Source organism: Bubalus kerabau, chromosome 13, assembly GCF_029407905.1.
Source record: "Bubalus kerabau isolate K-KA32 ecotype Philippines breed swamp buffalo chromosome 13, PCC_UOA_SB_1v2, whole genome shotgun sequence".
NCBI classification, from domain to species: Eukaryota; Metazoa; Chordata; class Mammalia; order Artiodactyla; family Bovidae; genus Bubalus; species Bubalus kerabau.
This window is the reverse complement of record NC_073636.1, coordinates 54,476,435-54,501,821: the sequence shown is the minus strand read 5'-3', so window position 1 is coordinate 54,501,821 and position 25,387 is coordinate 54,476,435. Positions and strand designations below refer to the sequence as shown.

The following is a 25,387-nucleotide window of genomic DNA, read 5'->3' as shown; positions in this document are numbered from 1 at the left end:
ACAGGCTGGGGACCTCCAACATGCCCAGCTCCAGACTCTCATAGCCCGATGAAGCACGGTCCTCCCACTTCCCACCTTCCTCGAGCTCCTCAAGACCGTTCTACCTGTATGTCTCGCTGGTGGATCGACCTCTGTTTCCGACATCATCCGCAGCCTCGGCCAATCAGGTTGAAGCGGGACGGGGCCAAAACACTCTCTCGTTGGACACTGCTCGTAGGGGGCGGGGCGAGGGCGGAGCGCACGTCAAAGCGGAAGTGGGTCGTCGCGCTGTTGATTTCGTAACCCGCGGCTGCTGAGGAGGTTCCGCTGGCTGCTGTGTACGCGGCGAGTTACACCTGGTGCGGCCCATTTGGCTCCCACTGCGCCCGCGAACCGGGTCTCAACGCCAGCTGCAGCCGGGTAGCCATCTAAACATGGACTCCGCCGGCCAAGGTACGTGTGGGCCTCGCCTCGCCTGGTGGGCTCTGGGCCTCTCCGCCTGCGCCTTCGTACCCCGCTGTCCCTCTTCAGCTCCCAGGCGCCTGGCCTAGAAGCTGCTGCAGGCAGGCGTTCCGCCCCCGGCTGGGACTGCTCCGAGCACTGGTTACCCGGCGCCCTTGCGTCGCCCCTGAGTCTTGGGTTTCGTCACTACACCCCCGCCCAACGCTTGCCCGGCGGGCCGCCCTCAGATCCTGCGCATGGCCCTTGGGGACACTCCATCCGGTCCTGGACGCTGGCCGAGGTGCCGAGCGGCGCCGGGGCGGGGGGAGGGGGAGGGGAGGCAACGCCGCCCTCTCGTTGGGCGCAGCGCCCCTTGGGTGGCAACACTGCTCGGAGCCCAGCCTACCTCTGAGTTGTCTCGAGGAGGACGGGTGCAGTGAGTCAGGGGCACACCCAGCATACCAGGCCTCTTTCCGGAACAGACATCCCAGACCAGTTTGAGGTGGACGCGGCGGGTGTGGAGCGGGCCCAGAAGCTTGAGATTTTGAGGACGTGATACAAGTCAGTCTTCCATCCTGGAGCTCTAGAGGGTGTGGTGATTAAAACTACATTGATGTAACTTTACTGGATAATTTCAGGATGTTCTTCTACTGTTTGACCTGTATGGGCATACTAATTAAACGTTAGAATTCGTTACATGCACTGGGTTCTGGTCATAAGAACGACAGAAAACACTTACTGAACACCTGCTATGTGCCAGACACCATACCAAGTCTGTTTCCGAGATCTTTTTCCATTTCAGAATAACCTGTTTAGATTGGTCCTTGTATTACCCCCGTTTTGCAGATGATTATACAGGCTGAACTGCGACTCACCCAGGTGAGGGGCTAGCCCCCAGTGTTGCCTACTGCACCAGTCAGTGCTTGTTCTCTGTAGTTCCTTTGGTAGGACACTTTCCTGCCTTGGTCTTCTGTAAGTCAGGGGGTCTTCCCCAGTGACTGGGCAGTGCCCAGCATGATTGGTGAGTGTATAGTTTCATCTGGGGGTGATCCGTGGGATCCAGTTTTAGATTTATAGGTAGACACTACCTGTCTGTGAGCGTTGGTTTTTAAAAATAGAAAAGTTGTAAAGACTTTATTTAATGAATTTAAGAGTTAAGTAGGTTCAACATAGCAGATACAAGTGATGTAAGTAAAACCATATTGGTTGATCTGAGTTAAAAATTTGGGTCAATTGATTTAAAAGAAAACAAAACACGCCTAATTTAGTGAGCATCGCTAGAGCACCATAGAAGTGCCTGACTCCAGCTGTGTGGACATGTGAAGGGAATGACACAGCCAGCTAAATAGAGCTTCTTTGCTTTTAAGTGCATTTTATTTTTAGCAGACTCTAGGATTTCTAAAGTAGATAGTCATATCTGCAATTTAAGACAATTTTATTTCTTTGCAACCTTTATGCTTTTTTATTTATATATTTACGTGGCCAAGCCAATTGACTTGTATCTTAGTTCGCCAACTAGGGACTGAACCCAGGCCCTCTGCAGTGAAAGCGGAGTCCTAACCACTAGACCACCAGAGAATTCCCTTTAGTTTACTTTTAAGTGTGCCAAATACCATACAGAGCTTGTTTGTTCACAGAACGTGCTGATCAAAAAGGAAGATGTTTTCAGTGTTGACTGTACAACATACTAAACGGTGGTCATGTGTTTGAATTGAGAACTGATATAGACCTATTGTTCTTGTAAACCTCTAGTTCATGCAGGAAAATGCATTTAATATGAAAAAAAACATTTGATACAGGGATTGAACCTGATCTGGATGTAGCAAGGTATGTGAGGTAGTGTTCCGCCTGTGCCTTGCTGCAGCCTCTGTGCTGCGAGATGCGGGTTGAGGATGAATTAAACTGGTTTTGTTTTGGTGACTCCCCACAGGGCCTGGATGACTGTGTTCCTGTGTGTCAGCCTGTGCCCTGGCAGAGCAGCTGATTAGAAAATGATGCTGACTGTATTTACAGCTGTATTAAGTTCCTGCTCCTTTAAAAAAAAAAAAAAGGAAGATCTGTTGGCTCCAGCTGCTTTGTTAGTAGCAAAGATTTTCTGCCCGTGAAGAGAGTACTCTACAGGAGGAGCCAGATTTAGGGAATGGCTGCCTTGTGCCAGCATTTCTGGAACCTGAAGAAGCAACTTACATGGCCTGAGATGTGGCTGCTTTTTGTTTGGTGGCCACAACCATCATTGTAGAACCTTTCAGAGAAAAGGCATTTTCTCCAAATCCTGTCTTGTCCCCCTCCCCAGGGGGAGGCGGAATCTCTGCCCACTTTATTCGTCTATGACTTCTTACTTGATGCACTCTGACCACATTTTGTCTCTGGCAGATATCAACCTGAATTCTCCTAACAAAGGTCTGCTCTCCGACTCTATGACGGATGTCCCTGTGGACACAGCGGTGGCTGCCCAGGCTCCTGCTGTCGAGGGTCTGACGGAGACCGAGGCCGAGGAGCTCAGGGTGGAGCTTGCAAAGGTGCTGTGTCTTGGCTGTATGCCTGGGGGTGCTGTGCGGTCCTCTCTGCCTAAAAATGCGCTGGAGTGCTGACTGTGCTCCAGGGGAATTGCCCTGGGAACCCCACAGAATCTGTCCGCTGCAGCCTTGGCTTGTGTGTGTCTGGCACTTTGCAGGCTCTCTGTGAGGGGAGTATCCACATGGGCGGCTGCTCTGAGCACTCCATCTGCTGTGGGTTTCCCTTTTGGAATAAACATGACATTTTCAAGATCCCACAGATGTATCTGCCCCTGGATCTTCATTTTCCTTCTTTTTTCATGTGATCTTTTCAAAGTGAGAGTTATTTAAGAAGAAATAGGAATTAAGAATAAAAGTCTCTGCATATAATTTTTATTCAAACCAACTGCCAAGAGTGTTTGTTTTTATGATGTGATAACAGAGCCTGATAGTGATTCACTTGAGATTCCAGAATCTGGGGAAGTACACTTGTCAGCATCAGTCAGGCGGGGGCTGGAGCACACTTATCGCAGTTCTCTGCTTCATCTTGGGAGACAAGCCAATCCTGATAACATCCTGGGTCCAGGCTTGGGTCTGAGCAGAACTGGTCTTGTGAATGAACCTGGCTCCAGGACCAGGTTTTAGAATGCAGAGGAAGCCATCCTTTCTGAATTGAGCAGAGGTTAAAGGAGAAACAGCAAGAAGTCCCAGGAAGCCTGTGTTTTGCCCTTTATTTCAGGACATACTGGTTTAGAGAATAAAACCACAATGTCTTTTTCAGAGGTGAATTGTAAAGTGGAGACGCTCTCATGTTAAAATGTCAGCCTGCGTGTCCACAGGCTGTTAAACCCATGTGCCCATGACACCATAAACGGGAAGTTAATGTCACCAAGTGTCACTGCTGGAGTGACTGGTAATAGTTTGGCCTTGGGTGATCCTTGACTTTGAATTGTTTCTTTCTTCAGTATTTTCTAAAGCAAAATCGAGTGATTAGCCAGATAGGGCTCTAAGCGGCTGTTAATGCCTTAATCCAAACAGTCACTTTTTAAAGAAAGGATGGTTTTTTAGAGTAGCTGTTCATGTAGAAGCTGAAACTATTGAGGATCTGAAGCAGAATGGCTCTAAAGGCTTCTTTTTGTCATCCACTCTTTAAGACATGAGAAAGTTCTTGTCTTTTTTGTCAAGATTTTTCCTGTTGTCTAACTCATACTACACTAAGCAAAAAAGAATTTTCTTTGGACTTGTGTAAGTGGCTTTTGCCAAGGCTTGCAGCTGACCTTGGGAACACAGATGTCCTAAGGGTTGTTTCTTTGTCATGTGGGTCTCTGGCCATCTATCTGTCTGTCAGCTCTGCTTCCTTCCCTCTGTGTATGGAATTCCCCCTGGGTGCAGATGCGGCTTGCCTGCCCACCTTTCCACCTTTTGTTACCTATGTCCAGACCTGGAGCCCAGACAGAAAGGGGCTGCTGTGTTTACACACCCAGTCCAGAACTCTGACAGGCCTGGCTTTCCATCTGTGGGTAGACATTCAGCTGAGGGGAGCAGGACAATTCTCCAGAGAAAGTTGAGGTGCTGGTACCAAATACAAACAGAAGCGATGGCCGCTGTAGACTATTCCTAAGTCAAGTTATGTTTCTGTAAATGGAGAATTCTCATGTGATTCTGAGAAACCCTCTTTGTAGTATGTATAAGGATGTCAGTCACTTCCTGCCCTAGTGCTGGTTGAAGCCTGGTAACTGCGTGCTTTTGCAGGTGGAAGAGGAAATTGTCACTCTGCGCCAGGTGCTGGCAGCCAAGGAGAGGCACTGTGGTGAGCTGAAGAGGAAGCTGGGCCTTTCCACCTTGGAGGGCCTGAAGCAAAACCTGTCCAGGAGTTGGCATGACATGCAGGTCTCCAATGCGTGAGTGTCTGCCTGCTTGAGGGGGCCTTGAGTCCTGGGGATAAGGTGTGCCCCCTGGAACCTGCCCTCTCGGGGCCCTGAATCCTTGGCAGCAAACAAATCTGAATTTGGTTTACTCAAGAGTTTAGAGTCTGCACGTATGGTTTTAAAAGGTGGTGAACATGCTAGTTGTCCCAGCAGAAATTGACAAGAGTATGTTTCAGGGTCTAAATTGGAGAGAATACCAATTAGGTGCTTAATGAGACTGGCTTTCCAGTGGTCCCCATAGGTCAGTGTCTGCTGAAGTGGGCATGAGTCCTTCTTGTGAGCGTGCCTTGACCACGGCCCCAGAACCTCTGACCCAGCTCTGGATTTGGGGAGTGCAGATGTGTGGCTCCTCTGAAACATATTCTCCAAGGAGGCGGGGTGGGGTGGGTGGGAAATGTTTCACATTGTCTGAGAAGCGGTGTCCCACTGAAAGACCAAATCAAATTTCATAAATCTCACTTATGAAAAACCCAGTTCTCTGTCTTAGAAACTTGTAGGCTTTAAACCCAAAAGGTGGCTGTCAAGAGTTGTGTTTGGGGCCATGGCAGTGCCCTTCATGCTCCTCACAGCTGTTCCCCGAGAGACAACTTCTGCTGAGTGGGCAGGCCTGCCTTCAGCCTGAGGAGAGCTAGCCAGGCCTGTCCATGCCTCCCAGGCCTCACCTGGCCCGCTGACCAGGTCCTGAGCAGAATCAGGCTGGAGAGCCAGTCTTCCTGCCCCCTGGTCCTTCTGTTTTCCTTGGAATTTCATCTGCAGTTTGAAGCCTGCGTTGAAGTAGTTTTTCTAAATAATTTACCACAGACTTTCTGTTTTTAGCTACATGAAAACTTCTGAGAAACTCGGAGAGTGGAATGAGAAAGTGACCCAGTCAGACCTGTGAGTGCCTCCTCCCCTCCTGACACGGCTTTCAGGGATAGGAAGGCCGAGCACACTCAGTTCAGCTTACTAGCTGTGGTGTGTCTTGGCTGTTTTATTTTTCATATAATTTTATTCTTCTCAAACATAAAATACCCTTTTAAACTCTACTGGAGAAAAGTGCAGGCGCAGAAGCAAGTTCACTCAGCTCCCAGATGGCACTGGGAACCCCCTCCTGACATGTGTCCCTCGGATAAGAGCCCAGAGCGGGGGTCAGTCTGGTGACGGACTGGTGGTGCTCCCCTCCTGCAGACCTGGCTCCAGCTATGGTACTCTGGGGCTTCACCTGCACTGAGGGGTGGCTCTGGAGTCAGCACAGCATGGGCTGTGCGAGTCAGATCTTTAAGTAGCTCCTTTGGCCTGAGAGGCAAGCACAGAAGCACAAAGAAGCAGGGCATGGAACCTTCATGGTGGCTCTGTCTGTCAGAGCTTAGGCTCAAAAGGACTCCTGGCATTTTACTTGAGATTCGTGAAATAGATAATGGCACTTCATTTGTACTCTAGTCTGATTATATCCTTTGAACTGGGTGGTGCAGTGTTTTAAAATCGTTTTCTGGGATGTCTTGCTTAGAAGGAAGAACTGTGGTTGCCAGAAGGCATGGGCAGAAAGCCCTTCTGCATTGGGCTGAAAGGAAACAGTTGCAACCCAGCTTGTCTTGGAGGTGCCTAGAAGCCCAGGTTGGCTGGCTCCCCATGGAGCCTTTGCAGCCTAGGCTCGTGAGGGCAGCCGGGCACCAGGTGGGTCTGGCAGTTGGAGTTCCTGTGCCGTGGCTTGGTAGGGTGGCCCCTGGCTGGAGGCAGGCTCATGGTGCTGACCGAGGCTGAGAATCGTTTTGGGAGGTCTTGGTGCTGTTCTGGAAAGCCAGCTGCTGGGGAGCTGCTTCCTCAGATCACAGTTCTGACTCCTCTGAAGGGACTCCATGGCTCTGGGCCTGTAAGTGTGCCCGGCAAGATTGGCTCTTTTCACGTGCTTTATCAGGCAGTGAGGCCTCAGCCCCAGATCTGTTGGGAGAGTTGTCAGGCCTGGAGAAGTCCCTGCAGTGACAGCACAGGAGGTGGACAGCATGAGACAGCTGTTCTGCAGTCTCGAGGTGCCTGGCCTGTGGCTGCAGGAGGCCATTACCAGGGTTCCTTGCCCACAGCCTCTGGAGGGGATGGTGTGGCTGGAGCCAGCACCCTGTCTTCCCTAATTCTTGTGGTTGTGGATCCCTTTCAGTGAATGGAGCGTGGCCAGGAAGGGAGGAAGTGAGGTGTCTGTAGCCTGAGTGCTCGGCTTTGGTACAGCAATGCAGTAGTGAGTAGGTTGATGCCACTTGGGGTTTCAACCCAGCTGTTGATTCAGCAGCCATGCTTTATTGGTCATGAAACCATCACCTCATGGGATCCTTTCTTAGGTAGTTCAAATTAAAATCGTGCTTAGAGTGAAAATCAATGAATTGCAGTCACTCATTGGCATATTAACCTATTTGGTTGCAGGTGACAGAAGGTACGGCTAAAGACAGTGTCAGCTTAGGAGGGGTAGGCCTCATCTGGTGAGAAACCGCCACTCTAGGCTGCCCGCCTGGGGCTCTGACCAGCACTCCTAGCCTGTGTCACCCTTCTACCCTCCCCACAGGAATTTGTTCTCAAGCAGCTCCTCTGTGGTCAAGGGGGCCTAGTGAGGCAGGACTGTATCTTCCCATCCTTGTAGCCCAACAACAAGGTATCCCAGTATGGGAGTCATTGGGCTTTCACTGGGGTCAGGGAGCTCACCTCCGGCCAGTCTGGGATCACGTGCCCCCACTAGTGGGAGGTGGGGACAGACCCCCACCAAGGGAGGATCCTGGAGAAGGAGCATCCCGCTGGCACCTCCCTCTCACCGACAGTCAAGCAGCATGGTATAGCCTGGTGCTCTCAAGCATAGGTTGGGCTGAGTTATTGAACGCAGACGCATCCTGGCCTCTGCACCACATCCGTCCCAGCGGGGTGCTGCCCCGCAGAGTAGCCCGGAGTGGCCCTAGTGCCTGAGCACCCTTCTGAGTCGCCCTCTGGACGCTCCACTTCTGTTGCCATGTCTTGCGAGACGCCAAGACAGGCCACGGTTTAGGGGGCAGCTCTGGGTGGAGGCACCACTGGGTTGGGGCACTGGAGGGAACTGCAGGACAGTCCATCTGGAAACCCTCTGAGAGGAGGGTGTGGACTGTGGGTTTTAGTGTGAATCAGTTGCAGCCTAGAACAGACCTGTTCCTCCACTGAGGGGAGCTTGTCCAGGGCCCAGTTGTCCAGATCCTTGGGTCACTGGGCAGGTTGGTTGGATGTTGAGTTCCTGTTCATTTTAATTCTGAGATTGTGTCAGACTGTCACTGGGGGAGGAATTTTGGGGTGTCAGATTTTTTAAGGCCTAGAGTGAGAATTAGACATTTTATTATTATTGAATTAAAAAAACCCAGAAGCACAGTCTTTAGCAAGGATTTTGGAAATTGTTTTCTACCCCCTGTTAACAGTATGTTCAAGAATTACTGATCTTCCTGGAAATTAAGATAAACTCTACACCTTAGTGACTTCAAGGTATTTCCAGACTTGCTGGGAAGCAGCTCATGCTTTGAGGCCCAGGCCCCGCTGTGCTGTGAGGGGCCACTGCCCAGAGGAGGCCCTCCAGGGTGCTTGGACCAGGCCATCCCACAGGATGGGGAGTGCAGGGGTTGAGGCACAAGGCCGGCCTGAGGGATGTGAGCAGCAGGTGCTCATACAGGGGCTCTTGCAGGCAATGGTTTGGGGTAGATGCGGAAGGGGGCCAAGAGCCCCCAGCCAGTGCCATCCAAGCCCACCCCTGTGACCTGGGATGCCAGGAGGGCTGGAGATGGTGGGCACCTCTGCCATGTTGAGCTCTCTTTTCCTTGGGGTGCCAAGTTGGCTCGGCAGGAGCCTCTGGGTTTAGGCTGCTGTGTCTTCTGTTTGTGGTGGGGGCTGGCGGCTCAGAGTTGGCCCAGGGGTGTCCATGCCGTCCCTGTGGCCCAGGTACCTCACCGGTGCCTGTCCCATTGCTATTGAGGTCACAAGCCATCTTGTGGGTGGGTGGGGCAGGAGATCTCCACGGGGTGCCAAGACCACCTCCTTGAGCCAGAACAGTGGCATGAAGTGGAGATAGGACACGGTAGACATAGAACAGGAGGGCTGGAGGGGCTGCTCGGGGTCTGAAGGCCAGCTGGGCACTGCCCGTTTGAGCTGCCAGGCTCAAACCCTGTGGGTGCAGTCGAGCTGTTATGTCCTCAGAGGACTGCCTTGGATAAGAAGAGAAAAGAGAAGCCATGTGAGGCCCCTAGGGGCTTGTGTGCCTGGGCTCTGTGGGCTTGTTTGCTATGGAAGTCGGGGAGGTGGGGAAATGAGTTTCCACAGGGGGAGGAGGAAAGCCTGCGTTATAGGAAGAACAGAAGACAGGGTTATTGCAGGGTGGGGGCAGTCATGACCTGGCAGTGCTGCTCTGTCTGTATGCAAGTCCCCTCCCTGGGGGCCCGGGTTACTGGCCCAACCGCCCCCTCTCTTCTCTGATCGCCTTGTCCCTGGCATATGGGCTGTGGCTGCACCTTCTGTTTGGTTCATTTAACCACTGTTTCTCCCTCCAGCTACAAGAAAACCCAGGAAACCCTGTCTCAGGCGGGACAGAAGACCTCGGCGGCCCTGTCCACCATGGGCTCTGCCATCAGCCGGAAGCTTGGGGACATGAGGTGAGACTCCCTGATCCGACACCTCTGCCCTGAGACCTGGGCCGAGCAGGTGGGGTTTTAGGGTGTTTAGATCCATTGGAGGGTCTGGTCTGCAGGAAGCCTGCCAGAGTGGGCAGATGCCCTTACCTCAGGTGCTTCTCAGCACCCACAGGTGTGGCCATACCAGCCCCAGACCGGTTGGTTCACAAACCTGCCTCTACTGGTTGCCTCTTTGCTATTCCTTTTTCTCGTGGTGAGGTGTGGGAGGTCCCTGTGCCCATGGGTGACTGTACTTGGGGTTGGTGAAGGCTGTGGTTCTTGTTGACGTTCCATGGAGGACAGATGATTCTGGCCTGGGGGCAGTGGCAGCCTGGACAAATCATGGACAAGTGTGGTGTGTTTGCCTGGCTTGCTCTTGAGAGCGTGTGGCTGCACACTAGGGCCCCCAACCAAGCAGTCTGTCTTGGAATTGGATAAGACCATGGGGGGGCTGCCTGAATGCCTCTGAAGCAGGCCAGGGCAACTGGGGGCCAGCACGCAGCAGTGCCTGCCCCAGCCTGATGGCCATGACACTCCCACACCAGACTCCACCCTGAGTTTCCTGCTCTGGGCTCTGCTGCTGCCCCTCAGGCCTTCCTCTGGGTTGTTGGGGTGAATCAGTGAGAGCAGCGGGCATCATGGGTCAGCCCCCTCGCCAGAACCCTGGACTTGGCCCTGGGTTCTGCTGCCAGCCCTGCCCTGTCCCCTCATAGCTGATAATCCTATGGGGTTGCTGTGGGCCTGGCCTGGGGTTGCTGTGGGCCTGGCCTGCTGAACTTGGTGTTGAGGGTCCACCCAGTCCTGACCCTTCACTTCTCACCCTTCCTGCCTGCTTAGAGTAGGCATTTCCCCACCTCATGGCCTGAGGTTGCCTCCTGGGCCTCAAGGTGGGAGCCCTGCCCTGGCCACTGGGCCACAGGCACTCACCAGCCCGGGACCCACCCAGTTGTGCAGAGGACAGCTGGTGCCCAGAGCCATGATTACCTTTTGTTCCTAATTGTTTGATATCATACCTTTTCACTCCCTCACCCCCAGCTCTTTATTTTGAAAAAATTTAAACCTTTGGAGAAGCTGAACAGTCAGTAGGCAGTCCATGCCTCAGGGGTGCTCCCCCTGCACGAGGGGTCCTTGCAGACTGCCCTCAGATGCAAGTTTGGCCCATGGTGACTGTGACTCGGACACAAGAGGGGACCTCCAAGCAGGGCTCTGCACAGCGGCCAGGAGGGCCTGTGGCCATCACTCCCCTAGGCTTTGCACTGCTCAACATGTCCTCCTGGACGAGTCTCATTTGGTGGTGGGTGGGATGCCCGTTGTGGCCACCTGAGCTGGGCGGAGGAATGCCTGGCAGTGAGCTGGTCACATGCCCCTCATGGCCTGGCTTTGTTCCCAGGGGGGCCAGGCTGATGATAGAGCACCTGAAGCAGGTCACAGGTCTGCTTCGTGCTTTTCTAGGAACGTTCTCTGACTTTCGGTGTCATGCCTTTGCGTTCAGTATTCACACTGTCACACGTGTTCAGAGCATCCTAGGTGGAAGTCAGGCGAGAGGGTAGAACCGCTCGTGCAGGCGAGCCAGCTGGGCAGTTCTCACACACGTGGCTTCGTTCTGGGAGGACAGAGCTCAGTGTGCCCCATTCTGCTCAGGACCCAGGGTGGCCATGTGGTGGCTGGTGCTGTGCCCGCCGTATGTGAGCCCTGCTAGTGGAGGAACCAGCCCCTGGTCACGGTTCCTGTTGGCTGGCGTCTCATCCTGAGGCCCCATGTGCCTGCTGCTGCCTTTGCTCTTGAATCCCAGTGCTGATGCAAACTGAGTCTGAGGGGCCTATCCGTGTGTCCCTGTTGTCTCACCACGTAGTCTTGGGTGGCTTGAGGTCGAGGCCCATTAAACTCTGTGGTTTGGAGCTTGAAGCTGACAAAGTTCTCCACTTCTTGACACAGAGAACCAGGCCCAGGGGGTTTCCTTCGCAAGTTGAGGGCCAGGTGCTGCTCTGTCCTTCAGGACAGCAGTCCCCCGGGTGTCTAGAGGGGCCCGTCCAGGAGCAGCCCAGTCGAGGGGCTTGTTGCATCTCCAGGGGCAGGGAAATGGATTAGCGTCAGAGGCCCAGTTAAGAGTGAGGTCGGGCCTCCATCTGGCTGGGTGACCTTTGATAGGAGACGCACCTCTTCTCACTATGAGGCTTGTTCTCCTGCCGAGCAGAGTAGGTCCTGCCGCCCAGCAGAGCACAACGGATGCCTCAGGCCATGTGACTGTCACTTCTGAAACGATCTTCATGTTGGGGTGGCCACCAAGGGAGGGGGGGGAAGCCGTGGCCCCTTCCTCCCCAACCCCAGCAGATGCCCTTGGATATGTTCTGGTTTTTTGGTCATCTTCTGTTATCCGTGGTGATGGAGCCAAAGCGTGAAGTGCTTGGGGGTGTTGCAGGCCCTGTCGAGGTGCGGGGGGCACACTGGCCCAGCTGGAGTGTAGGCTGATGGGGTCCTGGGTCCTGGGTCAGGTACGGACCCTGGGGGCAGAGAAGCGCCTCACGCCCTTGCTCTGCTTGTTTCTCAGGGTTCCTTCTCTCCAGCCTGTGGTGGAGTCAGACTCAAAGGTCTCTCATGTAACTGTGTGAGGGAGAGTGGGGCAGAGGCCGGACAGGGACACATGTCCTCCCCCGGCGGGGTAGTCTCGAACACAGGGCTGGGGTGGGACCGGATGCCCCTCCTAATGCTGCCTCTCTTCTCTCTTCCTGCTGCTGCCCCTCAGGGCTCGGCCCTTCTCACACTCCTTTAGGTAAGACTGACACTGGATGCACCGGGCCGGGCTATCTACGCTTCAGGGCTGGGAGGCTCTGGCCGGCCCTAGGGGGCTGTGTGGATGGTAGGGGCAGCACAGCAAGGCGGTCACCAGTGGCGAGACGGGTACAGGGCTCCTCCCCTGGTTGTGTGGCTGGCTGGGCACTGTTGCTGCCCGCTCTAACTTGGCCTCACAGAGTAGCCATTGGCCCACCCTGACTCTTCCTGGGAGAGGCTACGCTGGCCCTTGAGCCATTGTGTCCCCGTGTTCTCTCCCCCTAGGAGTGGTCCTGCCTTTGACAGGGAGCTGGTCTCCTTTCCGCGCTCAGGTGCCTGGGCCCTGGTCAGACAGCCTCCTGAGTGTCCTTTAGCTCATGTTGATCAAACCGCTCCTCCTCCTTGGAGGCCAGGAACTCCAGAACAGTCGTGACTTTTGATATTCATACTTGTCCTGCTTGTTTTTCTGGGACTTGCTATGAAATCAAATGGGATGCTTGGTGGCTCTTTGCACCAGAAATGTTTTTAATGCCTAGGCTGAGGGCATCTTAATAACCCTGTCCTGGTGCCTTCCCCCTACAGTGCCACACTTCTGGGGCCATGCAAGGGGCACCAGGGTCAGTTTTCCTGGTTGGAGGGGGGCGCTTGTGAGGCTTCTCTGTTCTTCCCTGGTACATGGGGTGGGGCTCAGCTTCCTGCATGGGGAGCTGGTCCTATCGTTGCCTTAACTCTTCCTTCTCTGCTCCTCCCATGCTTCCAAGCAGCAGCCACTCCATCCGCCACTCCATAAGTATGCCGGCCATGAGGTAATGTGCTCCTGTGCCCCATAGCTGCCTGAGCCTGCTGGGACCCTACTGGGAGGCCGGTGGGAGGGGGTGGCTCTGGCTGGTTCATTGCACATTCCCCACACCCCCGACCAGGAACCACCTTCCCCTATCAGTCTCTGGCTCAGATTTGGGAGACACCCCTTCTAGGCTGCAGAGCTGGTGGGGGTGAGGCCCAAACTGGGCTCTACCTAGGATTCTCCAGGGCTGCCCTCAGGTTGGGCTGGAAGGGGCAGGGAGGCTTGCACACACCAGCACCCATGAGGCTGCCAGGGGTCTCCAAGCTTTTTACAGAGACTGTTTATCTTGAGAACAGCCAGAGCCATGGCCTGTTCCTGCTTGAAGCCCCCACCTCTGCTCTCTCCTCTCTGTAGTGCAGCCTGAGTCCCCACAGAGCTGTCGTCGTCCCAGAAGAATCTGCTCCAGCTGCTACCTCCCCTCCTTGAGCATGCCTGGGGGTCACTAACAGGCTGCCTCTGGTGGCCTGGGCACAGGGAAGGGTTAGGGTGGGGAACCTGGGCCTGGCCTGCTTTCTTCTCTGCCTCCTCATCGCTCTCTGCTCTTAGAATGGGCCTTAGTTTTCCTCTTGCTCAACTTCTGTGAGAGATCTGTGTGAAGAACACATGGGACTTTCAGTAACCCCAGGATGTGTGCATTTAGGGTGCAGTGGAATCACGTGCCCAGCATCCTCCTCTGTCCGGTCAAGGGTTCTGTGGTTCGCCCACGTGAAGTCTGGATCTCACCAGCTGCTGGCATGCAGATCCTCTGTCCTGCAGTTGGTGGGTGTGGCTGATCTCAGTTCTGTCCTAGGGGAGCCTCTGGAACGTGTGTGCCCCCTCTCCTTCTTTTGGCTTGTCATATTTTTACAGTGAGACCTAGGGATCTCTCTAGGGTCTTTCCAAAGGATGACCCAAACCCCAAGGCCCTTCACATTTAGGAGGGCACACAACCACATGTTCCTTACAGTACTGACATCTTTTTCTCTCTTTAAAGGAATTCTGCTACCTTCAAGTCATTTGAGGACCGAGTTGGGACCATCAAGGTAACTGGCCTGGACCTGGGCTACCCAGTATGCTGGCTCAGGGCCTATCACTAGTCACGTGGGTTCACGTGCAGTCACAGGAACTGATACTGAGAGCCCTTGTACCCTGTGCGGTCTCCCGTGGTGACATCCAGCAGTGTCACAACCAGGAGAGAACGCTGTTGCAGTCATGACAGAGCACAGTTCATCCCCATGGAGACCACAGCCTGCCTTCCCCCGCCCTACTCTGGGCAACCCCTAATCTGCTCTCCATTTCTGTCGTCTTGAGAAAGTCATACAGTACATGACTGTGTGCATCAGTGTGCAGACTTTGGGGCCTGGCTCTTTCTACTCTGATTCCTCATGTATCAGAGGAATCATATGTATGAATTACATACATTCCCATAGAGATTGACTCTTTGAACTCTTAGGAGGGACATAGGTAGGATCTGTCATGTATGTGCCCTGTCTCATGCTTGTCTCTCTTGGTCTTTCCCTATCTGTAGTCTAAAGTTGTCGGTGGCAGAGAGAATGGTGGTGACAACCTTCCCTCTCCAACAGGGAGTGGTGACAGACCGTTGCCCGATCACATACCTTTCTAAGACTGTAGCGACTTTGCCTGGCCACGGAATAAGCACACCCTCATCGCCACAACTGCAACTTCGAGTGGTGTGTGTGGAGGACAATTATGCCATCCCCATGGAGACGTGGTCGCATGGGTCAGAGAACACGCCTTGTCCACAGATGCCTCCCCCTCTGTCAGATCAGCAGATCATTTCGCCATCCTGCCTTAGGGCAGGGAGTGGGCAGGGTGATGGTACCAGGGTGACTGAGCCAAAGCCAGGCTTCTGTTGGAAATCTCTTAGTTGGTCAGCATGTTTAAAGGGGGGGATGTGGTAAGTGTAAAATGCTCTGTTTTCCAAAGTCTTTCCGTAAGTCACAGAAGGACGAGTCATCCAGAAAGCCCTGCCTGATCTGCAGTTTAATTTCAAAATGCTAAACAGGAAAACTATCCATTTTCTGAGACCTAGAAAGAAGCTGATGATCAGCTGCCGCCTAATTGTTACACTAACAATCTAGCTTTAACAAAAGCAAATTCTTTATTTTCTATAAATGCAATGGGTTTTTCAAAAAGTAAAACTAAGCGAAGCAGCTTTAGCCTCATAGTTAGAAAGTATTTCTTTGGACTCAAGCTGAAATGCACGCCTTACATCGCCTTATGCTTTGTTTATAATGTTTTTATATACAAACAAGGATTCTTCAGTGGGTTTTGAGCATTATGTAAAACCCTGCATCCAGCCAAGGGGCAGCACGGCTGTGCCAGTGCTGTGTTTTATTTCGTGAGTGCACTCCATCCCTGTGTAGAAACTGTCTTCTCTCCTCTTGGTGACCACAGCAGCATCTGCTGGCCAGTGGGGATGGAGGCAGGAGAAAGACCAGCCCCTCCGTGGAGGGCCGGCGTTGCCCTTGCTCAAACCAGCCTTGGCTGGCTCCTCCCAGGTCAGCGGCTGCAGCCTGTGGGTATACCACATGCTGGGGCCGGCAAGCAGCAGGCAGACCCTGCAGGTAGGTCAGGGCTGGGGCTTCGGGTCAGCTGGGACTCTGCTGTTGCCTTTTCTCAGGAGCTACAAAGATCTTTTTCTCCTCTGATGCTGCCACAGCCCAGCAGCCTCACCCCTGGCCCCATGTCTGGTGCATCTGGAGGGGCAGCTCTGTGCCTTACAGGCTCTTGGTGGGCAGAGACCTCGACCGCCTGTGTGTGCTTTCGAGGGGGAGGAGCCATCAGCTTAGTGTCCTCTCTGCTGGACTGTGATGTGCTGCCTGGTATCTGCATGTGCTGGTCACTTCAGACACTTGGGGGGCAGGGGAGCTGCAGTCCACGCTGTGCCTTGGGAGGAATGCTGCTCCATGCTCTTTCCCTGGTGTTGGAGTCTCAGATGGGGTGTGTTGAGAAGGCAGGATGCAGGGATAATGATTGCATCCTGGGTTTCTCTTTTCCATAAAGTAAATAATGGTGATTTGTCAATAAAGCATTTCTTTGGGGGAAAACGGACTTCAGCTCATGTGATGTTTCTTACTTGAAGGTGGCGAAAGAGTGGCCAGGTAACCAACCAGATCCCTGTTGTCAGGAGCCTGCACTTTGGGGAGAGGCACGCAGGAGACAGAGGGTCTCAAATGCAAATTTCATATCTTCAGTGCCATGAGAGAGTGTGTTGACAAAGCTGGGGAGTCTCTGGGGAAGGGGTATGGAGGATGGGGAGGAGCCAGCCAAGCTACAGTGAGTCCATGCCAAGCTTCCAGAGTCATGCAGGTGGGCACTGCAGCAAGAGGGTGGCAGGCCAGCCAGCATTCACACACTGAAGGGCTCGGGCCTGAACTCCTGAGGTTGTCCACTTGCAGCTGTAACCGCCGTGGTGTTTCAGGAAGGGCACATGCATCCTCGACAGGTTGGATACCAGGCCGGCTCAAACCCGTTCCCTGCCCAGACCCCACCCATCTTCCAATAACTCTTCACCGTCCTAGTGCTTTCTTCATGCAGAAACAAGCACATGTGAATGTGTATTCTCATTCTCTTGCCATTCTTAATACTTCCTGTGCTCTGCTTTTCCTTCTTAATGCTGTGCCCTGGAGTGCTGGCTGCACCTCCCCAAAACTTCTGGGAGAGCCTCCGTCCCACTGCCTTAGTGCACCGTGCAATGCCCCCTTTGTCTTGGATGTGCCCAGTGGGAAATCCTTTTACTGAGAGCACTGGACCTCCCTTGGGTCAGAGAGCATGACTTGCCCCAGATGCAAAGGCAGGGAAAGTGAATGACTTCAAATTGTATGTGAATTGTATGTGACAGCCCGGCAGTCCACACCACACAGCATGAGGTGTGAGGTGTGAAGCTGCGCCAAGTGGAGAAAGCACCTTCCTCCATTGCCTGTGGTCAGCATTTACCCTCTCTGATGATGAAATGGGTTCCAAGTGGTCTTCATTTTATTTAGTATTTAAATGTCTTGTGGATAAGAGTTTGCTAGGCCTTGTGGGGGACAAGGACGACCCTGACATGGACCTAGCCCTCAGGTGGCTCCCCTAAGTAATTGACCCATGAGATGAGCTTTGAGAGCTTGAAGGGTTGTAGCAAGTGGTGGGGCTGGCGTTGGAGGGCAGCTGTGCAAGTTGCTTCCATAAAGTCCCAGTTTCCTCTCAAGGTGAGGATAAGGGTGCCCACCTGATCTCACTAAAGGGCCTGTGAAGGGCAGTACTGGACTGCAGCCACTGTCCACAGTTGACAGTATTCCTGTCTTCTTATCTCCAAACAGGTTGACTTATTTTATAAACATACTTGTAATAATGTACTTTTAACATATGCATTTTGCTCATTTTACTTTCAGGAGCTCTTAAAAGGATTTTCAATGCTATTAAGTAACTTTGTATACATTTTATAATTATATTGTTTCATTTGAATGTCTTTTAGGTTTCCATTTTTACTATTATAAGAACAGCTTAGTGATATACTTTTTTCTGTATTTGGGAATATTTTCTTAGAATATACCTAAATAGAACTAGTAGGTCAAGGAAAGATTCACTAAGGCCTGCTTCATTCATTTGTGCAGTGCCCAACTCAGCTTTGCTCTGAAATTGGTACCAGGTCTATTGCTTCATTCATTCTTTCAGTGCCCAAGAAACTTCACTCTGAAATTGGTACTGGGTCAATTTGATTCTCTCATTGCACCTTTGATTCTGCTTGGAATCTTTCATCCTCTTGAATTCAAGGACATAGATATGAATCTGGCCCTTCTGCTTCTCGGTTTTCATAGGCTGCTTCTTTCTGCCTGTTTGATGTTGCACAATTCAACAACTGCCAGGCGACTTCCTGAGCTCTCTGCCACTTACAGGCCCCAAACCTGGGACAGACTGGGCAGTTTAAAGCCGGCAAGATGGCAGAGATGTAAGAGGACAGAGGTAGAGGAGGCTGGAGCTTGTTGGCTCTAAGTCTGGATTTTACTCAATGTATCATCAGAGGAGCCTGGTGGGCTACAGTTCATGGGGTCACAAAAGTCGGACACGACTGAGCAGCTAACACACAATGTGTCACAGGGAGCCTTGGATATCAAAATTTCTGTGTTAAGAATATGACTCTTCTGAGTGGAAAATGGCCAATGGGAAAGTGTGGGAGTGAGGAGACAGAGGAGTACTGACCAGAGAAGTCTGTTGGATGGCTTCTAGGATGGAAACTGGTACACATACCAGTGTACCACGTACAGAGCAGGCACTCAATAAATGGTAGAACTTTCTGACATAGCGATAGGGAAGGGTAGAGAGCAGGTCTCCCGTCCCTCAAGGGGTCAGTGAGATGAGCAGTGGTCGAACCTTGGGTGGCAGGGGAGTGAGTGGAAGTTGGTTCAACTGCCCTTTTGAGTCATTGTTTGCCTGTGGTTCTGGGAGGGGCTGGACAATGGCGGTGGCACTTCCGTGATTGGGCAGGCAGGCAGGAAGTCGCATCTCTGCGCCGCAGGGATGAGCAAACGTCAGTCCCTAACAGTGGCTCAGCGGCCGTCGGCCTCCGGGTCATCTCCCACCAGCTCCCTCTCCAGTTCTTTGACGAGATCAATTACGATTTCTCAGTCTTACGTAAAGCACGGGGCAAACTCAACTGCGGGACAAGTCCCCCCACGTCCTGTTTTGGCGAATCTGGCCTCAGTACCTGCGGGCGCACGGGACAGCACCTGAAGCTCCGGCGAGCAGGCCCCACCCCCGCCGCTCGGCCCCGCCCCTGCGGGGCTGTGGAAACTTCCGACTCGGCTAACGAGCTCCGCCCATAGGTCCTGGGGCCCCGCCCATGGGCTGTCCGCTGTGCGCTCGGGAGCCTCGATCCACTCCTGTCACTCGGGGCTCCGCCCCATGGGCGGAGCCTCCGTCCAGCGCTCTGGGCGCACGCGCTGCCTGCCCAGCCCGCGGCTCCTATCCGCCGGCGCCCACGTCCTCCCGGGAGCGCGCGCGCCGGTGCGGGTGCGTGCGTGAGCGTGCGCGCCCCCGCCGCTTCTGCCGGTGCTGCTCCCGCGCCCTCTGCCGCTACCCCCGCCGCCGTCGCCGCCGCCGGGTCCCGAAGCGCAGCCCCGGCTGAAGAGCGCGTCGGCCGGCTACCCAGGAGCGCCGCGCAGGGAAGAGCGGAGCCGCGGAGTCGGCGGGCGGGCGGGCGTGCGGACAGGTGAGCTCGCGGCGGGCCGGCGGCCTCGCGTCAGGCCGGGCAGCCGGGCAGGCGGGCGGGGGTCTGGGTGACGGGGACGGGATAGGCGAGCGGGGGCGGGGCGCGAGGTGAGGGTGACGCGGGGCCGGGTGAGGGGGTGCGGGGTGGCGCGGCGCAGGGCGTCGGGCCGCGCGCCCGCAGCCGGAAATGGCGGCGACCCCCTCTTCCCCTTTCTAGCCCTCGGGGCGGGCCGGGGTCGGCGGTACGGCCTCAGAAGCGGCGGGAAGGCCTAGGCCGTGCGCCGCGGTCGGGCCGCCGGGCCCTCACTGGGGGCGGCCAAAGACCTGACATGCGGCCGCCGGGCCCTCCCCCCGGGGCAGCTCGCGCTCCGGGACTGGGGTCTGTGCAGGGCGTCCCCGCCTCAGGGAGGGTCTTTCCTGTCCTGCGGGCGAGAGGGGGAGCGCCACCGGTCCTGGAGCCACGTAACCTATGTCTGGGTCATTATGTTTATAGCTCACGGAATTGAGCTTGATTCCTTGACGCTGTGTAAATTAATCTCGCGGGTGAAAATCATCCAGTTTGTAAGAAAAAAACGCTTTTTCTGCCTCGGCGGGACATCATTTGAAGTGGTGCCTGTGTTGCAGTCATACAAGAGAGGGTCAGGATCTCATCCTTGCGGGTTCGAACTTGTTTGCGTTGAGGGGCTGGATTAAGGATTCGCCTTTTCTTGTGCCTGAGAGACGAGTTCTCATTATTTGCTCGGTTGTGCTATGCAGGGAAAGGAAGCGAAAGTTTCCGGGTTTTTTTTGGTTTCCAGGTTTAGGCTTAATAGGGGTCATAACTTGAGAGGTGGCTCTGCTGGATACCTTTGTCCTTACTAGTTGTCTGTTTAAAAACTATCTGCTAACCTAACAGTTAGTTAGGTTACTGCCCCATCTGTAATCTGGTTGCCTCAAGGCGGAACTTCAGCCAAAGCTCTTGAGATTTTATGTTCATTTGCTTCTGTCTTGTTAAACGTGGTGCTGAGTTTCAGGATCAAGGCACCTGTCAAACTTTGAGGGATGAAATTATGAGGCAGGACTCACAGGCTTTGAAAAACTTCCTGCCTGAGAGCTGCACAGTTCTCCTTCCACCTGTGTCAAGGTTGCAGAACTTGGGTTGCCTCGGATGGGACTTCCGATGGCATGTGGCCAAGCCAGGGGCTGGGTGGCTGTTACTTCCAGCAGCACGGGGCTGTGAGGGGCACACATGCTGCTGGAGCCCATTGCCTGGACCTCTTAAACGTGGTGAAGGCAGAGCATCCAGGGGGTTAGCTGATGAGCAGACACTTGGGAGGCGCATGGAGGAGACTCAGCTTTGCTGAGGGGGCCTCAGCTGTGGAACCACTGTGGCCTGGGATGGGGACCCTTGTGGGCAGAGATGCCTGTCAGTCCACTCCCAGCCTCTGTAGCCGGTCTCCTCCCTCTGGCCCCTGTCTCATTCTGACTCCTGCCACAGTGGCTTCTCAGCCTGTTTCTTAACAGACTTCCTTGCTCCTTCCTGGCTCTGCCTAGATCACTGGCATCGTTACCTTTAGCCTCAGGGCAGGCAGCCCTTCCCCAACTGCCTGCCTGCTGTTTCAACTCAGTTCACTTCAGTTGCTCAGTCATGTCCAACTCTTTGCATCCTGGTGAACTGCAGCACACCAGGCCTCTCTGTCCATCACCAACTCCCGGAGCTTGCTCAAACTCATGTCCATCAAGTCGGTGATGCCATCCAACCATCATTCTCTGTTGTCCCCTTCTCCTCCTGCCTTCAGTCTTTCTCAGCATCAGGGTCTTTTCCACTGAGTCAGTTCTTTGCATCAGGTGGCCAAAGTATCGGAGCTTCAGCATTAGTCTTTCCAATGAATATTCAGGACTGATTTCCTATAGGATTGAGTGGTTTGATCTCCTTGCAGTCCAAGGGACTCTTCAAGAGTCTTCTCCAGCACCACAGTTCAAAAGCAACTCACCACCTCCTGTTCCCTGTTTTCCTTCCCTGCTTAGTTTTCCCACTGCACTTCATTCTTCTAATGTCCTACTTAATATATTTATTATAACTTAATCTTTCACTGTGAGGTAAAGTCCACAGGGAGCCTGTTTGTGCAGAGAACAGGGGCTGGCACGTGCTGCATGCCTGGGAAATACTGACAGAGAAAGTGGAGGTGACGAGCTTAGCAGCAGCCCGCGTCTCTAGGAAGTCACTGTGGTGAGTGTGGAGTCCTTGAGGTGCTGGCTGCTGAGGGAGGTCTGGCAAGTTACCTCCCCTTTGGGAAAGCATAACCAGTTAGCGGTAGGTCAGAAAGGTCTTTGGACCTCCTTGTAAACCTTTATGCAACTTTTAGTCTATAGTTAGTCCAAAATAAAAAGGTTTTTGTCAGCTCTTGTCTTCAGTTAACTTCCCAAAAAGTAAATCCCACACATTAGCCTCAGATACTCAGTGACATTTGTTGATAAAATGAGTGAGGTGGAGTAACCCATTAAAACCACATGAAAATGAGCTGTCCCTCAGGTGTGCTCTGAATCCTCCTATGTGATGGAAGGACTCAAGTCATTTCCAGAACCTTCACTCAGTGAGTTTATGTTCTTGGTTTTCATTCACTGTGTTACCGTGGTACCGGTAACACAGATACCACGCGTCTCTTGGCCCTTTGTGTTCTTGAGCCCCCTTGCTCTCAGAGGGTGGGTGCTGTGTGCTCCAGGCTGAGCTACCCTAAGGACTAGTGTTTTGTTCCGTCTCAGTCCTGTACTTAGAGTCCGGCCTCTGTGCTAGTTCCTGTGCTAACTTCCCTGCCACTGCCACCACCAGGCAGAATCCCTGGCAAGCTGCTGATGGCGCATCTCAGAGCCTAGGCATGACGTGCTTGCCTTGGTCATGGGCTGTAGTCGATGCTCAGTGGGTGTCGAATGAATGACTAAAATGCTGTACAGCAGCTGTGCGGGGGTTAACGGAACAAAGTGGAGTTTTATACAAGGTGAGAGTTTGCTTCTAAATTCAGGGACTAAAATGAGCATGATTTGTTCAAAAAGTTTATTGGGGTGTAATTGATTTTACAAATGATTTTTTTGGGGGGGGCACACCACAGGGTACATGGGATCTTAGTTACCCGAACAGGTACTGAACCCACATTCCCTACAGCAGAGTCGCAACCACTAGACCCCTAGGGAAGTCTGCAAATGATCGTGATAGACACAGATATAATCACCCTTGAAAAAAATTCCCTAACTCCTTTTAAAAGTACTTTGTACAAGGTTTGGAGTATAGAGTGCTGTAGGTGAACCATATCTCAGCCAATGAGGTCAACCAGTTTTCCAGGAAGGAGACAAATTCCTGTGTCTTCAGGGGACAGGTGTGGCACATGACAACCAGCTCTTGCACAGGCAGTGTGGAGGAGACTCTTAGCTCTTGATGGCGCCCTTGTGGGTCTCCCGGTGCTCCCCACACAGCAGTTAAGAATGCAGTGCTTCCCAATGGAGCTCCCTTTTATGTTCTTGTTGGCTGGGCAGAGTGGAGCATTATTGAACTGCAGACTGCCTCTTGCTCCGTCACAGTCCTTCCCTATCTGTGTTGGCAGGGCCTGTGCTTGAATTTCCTTCCTGAAAGAGGACAAGACTCAGGCTCAAGTGCTTGACCACTGAGATGAGGGTTGTGGAACCTGCCCTTACTGCCTGTTGGGGAGTACAGGAGATATAAGTAGGAAGCTGTGTCCTCAACTGCTTCCTAAATACAAGTGACAAAGATGCTAAAAAATGAGAATATCCATATTTTATCAAGATGCTACCCCTTATTTAAGAGAGGGAATGAAGGAACTGTTGGGACCTCCTTGGCAGTCTGTGGTTAAGACTCCACGCTTCCAGTGCAGAGGGCATGGGTTCCATCCCTGGTCGGAGAACTAAGATCCTGTATGTCAAAAGGGGTGGCCAAAAAAGAAAAGAGGGAACTGCTAGGCCTCCTGTCCTGACGGCAGGGCCACGCTCAGATAGTGACATCACCTGAATAGGATTAATAGCGGTCTGTTACTGGTCAGTCGAAATTCAACCCAGAAGATTTAAGGATTCAATTACCAAAACAGCCTTTAGTTTCAATTTTGTCTTTTGTCACCTTTGCATCAATTTTGTTTGAGGATGTTATATTGGTGAAATAATACGTTCTGCCTTAGTTCTTGGCACTGGCAGACATTTAATAGATTTTGTCTTTATTAGGTAAGAATTGTTTGCAATTCCAAGAGCTTTGCAGACATATTGGTAATTCACATTGGTGAGACCATGCATTCAGTGGATGTCACGAAAATGCCCTCATGTTTCCTTTTCAGGGGTTGTCTATGTACTTCAGAGCTCCACTTTACTCACTAATCTTTCACCTTTGTAGGTGTGTCCATGTGACTGGTTTTTAAAACTTGGTTCTGTGACAGAAACCATAGTCCTTTATTCATGACACATTAAACCCAGCTACCCAAGTAATATTTTTAAATTGGGTGATACCTTATGAGTGATCAGTGAATATTCCTTGACTGTATGAGTATAAATAAGCCTTATTCATTATGAGTTAGTTACAATTTTATTGTCCTTTTAATTTTTCTAGACTGAACACAGAGCACTGGAAAACATGGTGGTTTACAAAGTGGAATGCACAGTCTCCACTGCTGTGTTCTAAGGAATTCTGTTGGAGAAGGAAATGGCAACCCACTCCAGTATTCTTGCCTGGAGAATCCCATGGAGGGAAGAGCCTGGTAGGCTACAGTCTACTAGGTCTCAAAGAGTCCCACAGGACTGAGCTATGCCAGTTGGTTACAAAGTTGCAGTCCTGAGAGTCAGAGGATTGGAATGCTGACTTGCTACCCCTATGGGCTGTTCCCCGCCCTGGCTATCTCTGGGATGACCAGCTTATTTCTTAGAGAGCTCTCCCTAGGGCCCTGTGCCTCTGTTCTCTGGGCGGGTGGAGTGGAAATGTGCTAGACTGAACTCACCTGTCCTGTCCTGGCCTATGGTGCCTCAGAGGTAATGAATTGAGGGCTGGGGGCCAAGATCTTGGGCCCCTGACACAGCCTCAACTCAGCTAGACTGGGCTCTGCGCAGGGAGCGAGTGCCACCTGCTTGGCTTTTAGTTTCCCTTCTATTATTGGAAGGGATTAGCAGCATAGCAAATGTTTGATTTTTAGCTAGGCGGTCCCATTGAATTTTTCTTTATTAAGTAGTGTCTTTCATCATGAGAGGGTATCTCTAAGAAAAATGGAAAATTCTGGGTCAGAGAATACAAACTTTATTGTTTTTGCCACATATTACCAGATTTGTATACCCTCTGGCAGGTACAAAGGATTTTAACACTTTTAATATTTTACATTTTGCTGCTCACTTAGGTACTGATCTAGGGTTTGATAGTAAAATGTGAGGGTCTTTTTGACCAGTTGTAATAAATTTTGCTGTGTCCTTTAAATTAAGATTTTTAAATAGAAAAGAGTGATAGGTTTCGTGATAGACTTTTTCTGATGCCTGAAACCAGGACGCATCTGTTTTCTTGTTTTGTTTTTAACTGAAAAAAGAAATTGTATTCCAGATAACAATGTTTACTGGGCTGTTTTTTTTTTTTTTTCAAATTATTTATTTATTTATTTTGGGCTCTGCTGGATATTTGTTGCTGCACAGGCTTTTCTCTAGTTGTGGTGAGCGGGAGACACTCTCTAGTTGCAGTGCACGGGCTTCTCATTGCAGTGGCTTCTCTTGTTGCAGAGCATGGGCTCTAGGAGCACAGGATTTGGTAGCTATGGCACACGGGCTTAGTTGCTCCAAGTCTTGTGGGATCTTCCTGGACCAGGGATCGAACCCGTGTCTCCTACATTGGCAGGCAGAGTCTTTACCACCAACCCACCAGGGAAGCCATTTACTGGACTGTATTTACTTTTGAATCACAAGGCTCATCACATGTAAAGTTAAAATTTTTAGTGCAGTTTAATGACTCAGTTTCATTTTAAGATGAAACTAGAATGTCTGTACTTTAAAGATTATCTTTGAAGTGTTTTTTAACTGTCTAGTTGTAGTTGTCTTCAGTGTGAAGCAGTTTGTTCTCCTCTACAGTTCATGTGGAGGAGGCTTCCCCCCCACCCC

The 25,387-nt window shown here is 52.3% G+C and overlaps 2 protein-coding genes across 16 annotated transcripts in view; both read left to right on the top strand.

Annotated features, from left to right (window-relative positions):
* The first annotated feature begins 261 nt into the window (after positions 1–261).
* On the top strand, positions 262–16,147 carry TPD52L2 (TPD52 like 2). Of its 14 annotated transcripts, none has more exons than XM_055544429.1 (10): positions 262–432; positions 2,794–2,939; positions 4,668–4,816; positions 5,660–5,719; positions 9,361–9,462; positions 12,224–12,250; positions 13,014–13,055; positions 13,734–13,852; positions 14,067–14,115; positions 14,601–16,147. In XM_055544429.1, exons 1-10 carry the CDS (start codon positions 414–416, stop codon positions 14,992–14,994), a joined length of 1,107 nt encoding a protein of 368 aa, XP_055400404.1. In that variant the 5' UTR covers positions 262–413; the 3' UTR covers positions 14,995–16,147. The 14 variants fall into 14 exon arrangements, with proteins under 14 accessions (XP_055400404.1, XP_055400403.1, XP_055400406.1 ...); XM_055544428.1 differs by having other exon boundaries at positions 13,011–13,055; XM_055544431.1 differs by lacking the exon at positions 5,660–5,719 and having other exon boundaries at positions 13,011–13,055.
* A 2,873-nt stretch (positions 16,148–19,020) lies between these two features.
* Positions 19,021–25,387, top strand: part of DNAJC5 (DnaJ heat shock protein family (Hsp40) member C5) — a 29,205-nt gene continuing 22,838 nt past the window's right edge. Inside the window, exon 1 of one of the 2 annotated variants that reach the window (XR_008701588.1) lies at positions 19,021–19,286. The gene's annotated coding sequence lies outside the window, so the exon portion shown is untranslated. The remainder of the gene's footprint in view (positions 19,287–25,387) is intronic. The other variant, XM_055544443.1, reaches the window with a different exon arrangement.